Raw genomic sequence first — 8,664 nt, 5'->3', positions numbered from 1 at the left:
CTGGGCAAGGAAGTTGGCAGGCGCGGACTTGGTAGCGCAGGGGCGCAAGCGTAGATGCACATGGGGAGCGCACCAGTGAGACCGCAGATGCGGAGAAGTTTCGCGGAAGTGGGGGTATGGCTGTTTAAGTGAGTTTCGCATCTGTGATGGTTTTGCCACAGATATGACATCGCAAAAGCGACTGTTTTGTCCGTAGGTGCAGAAGTCGCTGGGAAGGAGGTATATTTCGAGAGTTTTAGGTATTTTCACCATTTTGACTTTTGGAGCTCGGCTAAAGGCACTTTTTGGGTAGAATTTCATCACCAAATTGAGGGTACGTGATTTCTACGTATGTGACGACCTGACAGATCATTTTTCTTTTTAGGTCCGTGTTCCCCTAATTAAGACTCTATGTATGTACTTTTACCATTTTATAACTTGCGGGGATGGTTGATTTGTGTTTGGAAGAGTTCGAGTTGAAACCAGAACACTTAGTATCTTTATAGTGGTCAAAGATGGCCAAGTTTGACTTGAGTCAATATTTTGAGTAAACAACCTTGGAACCGGAATTTGAAGGTTCAAATAGGTTCGTATGATGATTTTGGTCTTAGGCGTGTGTTCAGGTTTCATGTGATCCGGGAGCATTTCGACGCTTAATGTTGAAAGTTGGCACATTGAAGGTTTTCTAGTTCTTTAAAAAAGTCTGAAGTGTACTTTGCTGTTATCAGGTCCGTTTGAGATTCTGAGCCTGGGAATAGGTCCGTATGGTGAATTATGACTTTTATGCAAAATTATGTGTCATTCCGAGTTGTCTAAGTATGATTCAATTCGTTCGGAGCTAGTTGAACAGTTTGAAGTTTATAAGTTGATTTAATTTGGTTTTGGGGTACGATTCTTGGTTTCGATGTTGTTTTACATGTTCTGAGGGTTCGAGCAGGTTCGCATTATGTTTATGGAGTTGTTGGTGAAGTTGGATGGGGTCCCGGGTGGCTCGGGTGTATTTCGCACTGCCTAGAACTATGTCCAACAAAGTTGAGTTGCTGGTTCTGGTTTCCTTCTTTACGAACGCGGAGATGGGTCGGGTTTACGATGAAGGATTTGTGCTGTGGGGTGATTTGTTCTTCGCGATCGCGATGGTCTAGGACCGTGGTCTTTGCATTCGCGTGGGCAGTTCCGCGTTCACGTAGAAGAAATGGACCTGGGAAGGGTCAACCACCATTTCTCTTTGCCTTCGTGAAGAGCTGACCGCATTCGCGAAGCTCAGGCTGGGCAAGCCTTCGCGATTACGTGTCTTCCCTCGTTCGCGATGATGATCTCCTAGGCTAGGCAAGCTTTGCCTTCGCGATCGTGAGGCTTCTTCCGCGATAGCGAAGAAGGATCGTTGGGCAGTGGACTTAATTAAAAACAGAACTTTGGCCTATTTTGTTCATTTCTCTCATCTTGTGGTCGATTTTAGAGCTCTTTGGAGAGGGTTATTCATTTAGCACATTGAGGTAAGTAAATTCTATATAGTGTGAGTTTAATACATGGATTACTGGTAGATTTTAACATGTTAAGTGTGGAATTTTAGGATTTTATTGAAAAATCTAGGTTTTGATAAAAATTGGATTAGACCACGAAAATAGTTATGGAATTGAATAGAAATTATATATTTGTGTTCGTCAGGTTATGGGTAGCAATTATATACCAAAATTTCAAAATTCGGGCACGTGGGCCCGGTGGTGAATTTTAAGAATCTTCTAAATTGGGTTAGGTAATTACTCTAATAGTTAAATTATGAACTTTAATATTGATTAGTTTGTACAATATTTGGCTAGTTTAGTGTGATTTGTGGACCGGAAAGTGGATATGGAAACAAGGTAAGTCTCTTGCCTAACCTTGTAAGAGGAAATTAACCCCATATGTATTTAAATTATTATTTGCTACTAATTGTGTGTGCTACTTACGCATAAAGTGACGAGAGTACGTACGTAGCTACAATTCATGGTATGTCCGGATAGACATAGGACTTTATTATGCAATACTTGCACTATTTGAACTCAACTTGTTACTTTAATTGCTTGTATTAATAAGTAAAAATTTGATTAAAGATTATGTTAGACCAAGCTTCATGACTTAGAAATTTGGCTGAATGTTTAATTATTGATGGAAAATTTATATTCCTTTTTGGGCTTACCTTGGGGTTGTAAATGTATAATTCGTAGTATGAAGAGGTTTCCTATTCTTATGGATCGGGCCGAATGCCTCAGCAATATTTATATATAATGTGATACATCCATGGATCGGGCCATATGACCTCGGTAGCGTAAGTACTCGATTTTTATGGATCGGATCGTACGACCACAGTATAACTCGTGCGTGTTGTCGCTAGGAGTACGATTATACTCGATATATCCTTCATGACTTGAGAGATTGTAACTACTTGTTGGCCCTCACTTGTTAAGATTAGCACGTGATATTTGGGGACTTTTAACTTATTATTTGGTTAAAGCATCACTTATTTATTACCTCTTATTCTATTATTACAGTTGTATTTCATGCTTATTTATAATTTTTACACACTATGTATATTGACCACTAGTAAGTGTCGATGTCGACCCCTCGTCACTACTTTTTCGAGGTTAGACTAGATACTTACTGGGTACACGTTGTTTACGTACTCATGCTACATTTCTGTATAAATTATCCAGGTATTAAGGCAGTTACATCTGGTGTTCGTTCAGGCGTGCATCCGCATTACCCGGAAGCTTAGTGGTAAGCTACTATACATGCGCCGTTCTGCAGCACTCGGAGCCTCCTCTTGTTGTATTTATTATTTTTGTCTATTCTATTTCAGACAGTAGTTGTAGAATGTTTTGTATATTTTACTAGATACTCGTGCACTTGTGACATCGCGTTTTGGGGATTTCTGGTAGATATTCATGATTTTTGTCTATTAGTTTCACTACATTACCCTTATGTTTATTTTTATGCTTTATAATACTACGGTCATTTACCCATAGCTCTTTAATAAATAAAAATCGATGTCTTTAAAATAATAAAATAAATAATTAAATGGATAGTTCACCGCTGGCATGCCTAGCAGTGACGTTGGGCGCTATCACGATCTATAGTGGAAAATGTGGTCGTGTTAGCTTGGTAACAGAATACTAGGTTCACATAGGTCTCACGAGTCATGAGTGGGCCTAATAGAATCTTGCGGATCGATGTGTAGACGTCTATACTTATCTTCAAGAGGCTATATGGTGTTACGAAACTTCTCTTTCTTCATCTCTTATTATGCAGTTTATGTTGTACTAAGTATCTTTCTCTTATTCTCTCACAAATGGTGAGAACGCACGCAGTAGATGTACCTGGCGGTGGAGGAGCTACTCCCCTTGTTGCTAGAGATCGAGGCAGAGGCCGAGGGAGGGCTCCAACTCCTGCTAGAGGACGAGGGCATCCTAGAGTGGATCCCGTCGTACCACCAGCGGATCTAGTGGAGGATCCTTCCATTGAGGAGCAGGGTGAGGCGCCTGCAGCTGAGCTGACTTTGACAGATTTCATGTCTGCACCGGTCTTTCAAGAGGTCACGGGCCATATGGTGCGGTTCATGGACTCTATGATGCAGGATGGTTTATTTCTAGCCGACCCAGCCACATTTCAGGCGGGAGGGGGAGCACAGACCACTACTGCTCAGGCTCCTGGGCATCCTGCTGCCGTATATCAGACCCCAGGTGCACTACCAGCGGGCGGGACTCAGCCAGTTGCAACGACTATACCACAGCCCAGACCAGATGCGACCGTCGAGACGCATAAGCTGTTGGATAGATGGACTAGACTACATCCTCCCGCCTTTGGCAGTGAGCGACATAAGAACCCCCAGGATTTTATTGACCATTGCAAAGACAAGCTACATAACATGAGAGTATTGGAGTCCAACGAGGTAGAATTCACCACATTTCAGTTGGAGGGCAGGACCCATAGATAGTGGTAGTCCTATATTCTTAGAAGACCAGTGGCTTCACCTTCCTTTACTTGGGACCAGTTCACACGTCTCTTTCTGGAGATATATATTCCACCCTCTCAGAGGGAAGAGCTACGGGGTTAGTTCGAGCAGCTCCAGCAGGGTCATATGTCTGTGATCGATTGTGAGGAAACCTCTAAGTTGTCTCGCCATGCACTCATGATACTCCACACCGATGCATAGAGAGTGCAGATGTTTATTGCGGGCTTGCATTATGGTATTCATGTTACTATGGCCCGAGAGGTTGAGATGGGGACACCTTACAAGCAGGTTGTGGAGATAGCTTGACGGATTGAGGGTATCCGTAGCCAGAGCCGACTGTATACGATAGGGGATAAGAGGCCTCAACATTCTGGAGGATTCAGCGACTCCTCGTCTGGGGGCAGGAGCCAATTCATGAGGAGTCAGTCTAGCAGACCCACTTACTCAGAACTACCACCTTCTCCGGGTGCACCAGCGCGGCCCTATTTCAGCGTCATTCCAGAGAGCGCCTACCATCCACCGGCTATTCAGGGTTTTTCCGGTAGGTATTCAGGTCCCCAAGGTCAGACCTAGGGTCAGTCATCTTCCGCATCGAGAGGTTGCTATGAGTGCGGGGAGCTTGGTCACATGAGAAGATTTTGTCCCAGGCTTCGGGGCAAGGTAGTACAGTAGGGCCATTAGCCCATAATCACTGCACCAGCTGCCGCACCATCCCTTTGACCTGCCAGAGGCAGAGGGCAGATGGGTAGGGGTTTCCCTAGAGGTGGATACCAGTCAGATGGCGCTCCAGATAAGTTCTATGCTTTTTTTGCCAGACCAGATGCAGTAGCCTCAGACGTCGTGATCACATGTATTATTTTGGTATGCGGTAGGATGCTTTGGTACTATTTGATCCAGGGTCTACATATTCATATGTTTCTTGTCTATTTGCTCATTATCTGGATGTCTCTCGTGAGTCCTTGGGTGCTCTTGTATATGTTACCATGCCAGTGGGTGATTCTGTTATTGTGGATTGGGTTTACCGGTCTTGTATTGTGACTTTATGTATTTATGAGACCAGAGCGGATCTTCTGTTTCTCGACATGAATGGATTTGAGGTCATCCTAGGCATGGACTGGTTGTCTCTGTACCATGACATTCTTGATTTCCATGCCAAGACTATTACCTTAGTGATGCCAGAGTTACCTAGATTGGATTGGAGGGATTCATCTATTAGTACCTCTAGCCAGGTTGTCTCTTTCTTGAAGGCTCGACATATGGTCGAGAAGGGTTGTTTGGCTTATCTGGCTTATGTTCGGGATACTGCTACAAAGACTCCCACGATTGATTAAGTGCCCGTGGTGCGGGATTCTCTAATGTGTTTCTTTCTTATCTGCCAGTCATGCCACCAGATCGTGATATCGATTTCAATATTAATTTGGCACCCCGTAACCGGCCTATCTCTATTCCACCATACTGCATGGCTCCGAAAGAGTTGATGGAGTAGAAGGAACAACTTGAGAAATTTCTTGCGAAGGGGTTCGTCGGACCGAGTGTGTCGCCTTGTGGTGCACCAGTATTGTTTGTGAAAAAGAAGGATGGAAGTATGTGGATGTGCATTGATTACCTCTAGTTCAACAAAGTTACTATAATGAACAAGTACCCATTGCCATGCGTTGATGATTTTTTTGACCAGTTACAGGCTGCCAGGGTGGTTTTAAGATTAACTTGAGATCTGGGTATCATCAGCTAAAGATTCGTGCTTCAGATGTTCCGAAGGCGACTTTCCGGACTAGAATGGGCACTATGAATTTCTAGTGATGTCCTTCGGCTTGACCAACGCCCCTGCGACGTATATGGATTTGATGAGCCGGGTGTTTAGGCCATATCTTGACGCATTTTTCATTGTCTTCATTGATGACATATTGATCTACTAGCATAGTATGGAGGAGCTGGAGCAGCATTTGAGAGTTGTGCTTCAGACCTTGCGGGAATAGAAGTTATATGCTAAGTTCTCCAAGTGCGATTTCTAGTTAGATTCTGTGGCATTCTTTGGACATGTCATAGTAGGTGGGGGTATTAAGGTTGATCTCAAGAAGATTGAGGTAGTACAGAGTTGGCCTCATCCTACCACAACGACCGATATCAGGAGTTTCTTAGGGTTAGTAAGTTATTATTGGCGGTTTGTGGAGGGCTTCTTATCTATTACAGCACCTTTTACTAGATTGATCCAGAAGGGTGCTCTGTTCATATGGTCCGATGATTGTGAGGCGAGCTTTCAGAAGTTAAACACTTCATTGACTACATCACCAGTGTTAGTGTTGCCTTTTGGTTTAGGGATGTATACTGTGTATTGCGACGTTTTGCGTTGGCCTGGGTTGTGTAGTGATTCGGGAGGGGCGAGTTATTGCATGTGCTTCACGTAAGCTGAACCCCCATGAGAAGAATTACCACGTACATGATTTGGAGTTAGCCGTGATATTTCATGCTCTCAAGATCTGGAGGTATTATCTTTATGGGGTGTCTTGCGAGGTTTACACCGATCATTGTAGCTTGCAGCATTTATTTAAGCAGAGGGATCTTAATTTGAGCCAGCGCATATGGCTTGAGTTACTGAAGGATTAAGATATTACCATCCTTTACCATCCGGGCAAGGAGAATATGGTTGCAGATGCCTTGAGTAGAAAGACCGAGAGTATGGTAGTTTGGCATTCATTTCAGTAGAGGAGAGTCCATTAGCTTTGGACATTCAGTCCTTGGCTAATAGACTTGTGAGGTTGGATATTTCAGAGCCTAGTCGAGTTCTTGCATGTGTTGTGGCTCAGTTTTCATTATTTGAGCGGATCAAGGCTTGTCCGAAGATGATCCGCACTTGTTAGTTCTTAGAGAGATGGTACTATATGGTGGTTCCAAGGAGGTTACTATCAGTGAGGATGGTGTTCTGCGACTCAGGGTCGCCTGTGTGTTTTTAATATTGATGGCTTGAGGGAGAAGATTCTAGACGAGGCACACAGTTCTCGATATTCTATTCATCCAGGTACTATGAAGATGTATCGCGATCTGAGGAAGTATTATTGGTGGCGGCGGATATAGAAGGACATAGTTGAGTATGTAGCGAGATGTCTAAATTGCCAGCAAGTTAAGTATGAGAAATAGAGGCCATGTGGCCTACTCTAGCAAATGGTTATATTTGAGTAAAACTAGGAGTGCATCACTATAGACTTTGTAGTTGGGTTGCCGCGGACGTTGAGGAAGTTTGATGTTGTTTAGGTCATTACCGACAGGCTGACCAAGTTGACACGATTTATTTCGGTGGAGACTACGTACTCTTCAGAGAGATTGGCCCAGATTTACATTCCGGAGATTGTCTGATTGCATGGTGTGCCTGTTTCCATCATATTAGATAGAGGCCCTCAGTTAACTTTGCATTTCTGGAGAGTAGTACAGAGTGAGTTGGGCACCCGGGTAAAGCTCAGCATAACCTTTCATCCGCAAACCGACAGTCAGTCGGAGCAGACATTTCAGATTCTAGAGGATATGCTCAGAACGTGTGTGAATGACTTCGAAGGGTAGTGTGATCGATTCTTTCCTTTGGCTGAGTTTTCTTATAACAACAGTTATCAGTCTAGCATCGAGATGGCTCCATTTGAGGCTTTATATGGTCGGTGATGTCGTTCGCCTATCAGATGATTTGACCCTGACGAGGCTAGGTTATATGGAATTGATTTAGCGAAGGATTACTTGGAGAAGGTAAAGTTGACTCAGGAGCGACTTTTCACAGCACAATCTAGAGAGAAGAGTTACGCGGATCGGAAGGCATGTAATTTATCATTTATGGTGGGCTTGAAGGTTATCTTGAAAGTCTCACCGGTGAAGGGTATCATGAGGTTCAGAAAGAAGGTCAAGCTGAGTCCAAGGTTTATTGGCCCATTTGAGGTGCTGAGGCGTATTAGGGAGGTTTCTTACGAGCTTGCTTTCCCTCCCAGTTTATCGGGAGTTCATCCGGTCTTCTATGTGCCTATGATTTGGAAGTATCATGCCGACATGTGGCATGTGTTGGATTACAACACGGTTCAGCTAGATGAGAGCTTGGGCTATGAAGAGGAGCTGGTTGCCATTGTCGACAGGCAGGTTCACCAGTTGAGGTCTAAGAAGATTTCTGTGGTAAAGGTCCAGTGGAGAGGTCAACAAATCGAGGAGGTGACTTGGGAGATCGAGGAGGACATGCATAGCAGATATCTACACTTATTCAGCACTCTAGGTATGATTCTATACCCATTCGAAGATGAACGTTTGCTTAAAAGGTCAAGAATGTAACGACCCGACAGGTCATTTTGATTTCTAGGCCCTCGTCCCCCTAATTAAGAATCCCCGTATGTGCTTTTACTTTTTATAACTTGCGGGGATGGTTGGTTTGGGTTTGGTAGGGTGTTGAAATCGGAATACGTAGTTCCTTAATAGTTGTCTAAGATGGCCAAGTTTGACTTGAGTCAACATTTTGAGCAAACGACCTCAGAAATGGGATTTGATAGTTTCAATAGGTTCGTATGATGATTTTGAACTTGGGCGTGTGTTCGTATCGGGTTTCGGGTGATCTAAGATCGTTTCCGTGCTTAATGTTGAAAGTTGGCACATTGAAGGTTTTCTAGTTCTTTAAATTTGGTCTGAAGCGGACTTAGGTATTATCGAGGTCCATTTGAAATTTCGAACCTGAGAAT

General features: G+C 43.7%; 1 protein-coding gene across 1 annotated transcript; it reads left to right on the top strand.

Moving 5' to 3' along the window:
• Positions 1-7,780: 7,780 nt before the first annotated feature.
• On the top strand, positions 7,781-8,263 carry LOC138892288 (uncharacterized). Its single transcript, XM_070175994.1, has one exon. The coding sequence runs from the start codon at positions 7,781-7,783 to the stop codon at positions 8,261-8,263; it is 483 nt and encodes a 160-aa protein (XP_070032095.1).
• Positions 8,264-8,664: the final 401 nt, after the last annotated feature.

This window comes from Nicotiana tomentosiformis, chromosome 5 (assembly GCF_000390325.3).
Source record: "Nicotiana tomentosiformis chromosome 5, ASM39032v3, whole genome shotgun sequence".
Taxonomy (NCBI): Eukaryota; Viridiplantae; Streptophyta; class Magnoliopsida; order Solanales; family Solanaceae; genus Nicotiana; species Nicotiana tomentosiformis.
Note: the sequence above shows the minus strand (reverse complement) of the source record. Positions and strands in the feature narration are given on the sequence as shown.

What these genes read in the sequence shown, in the direction of transcription:
- LOC138892288 (XM_070175994.1), top strand. Translation starts at nt 7,781, where the DNA reads ATGGTGGGCTTGAAGGTTATCTTGAAAGTCTCACCGGTGAAGGGTATC.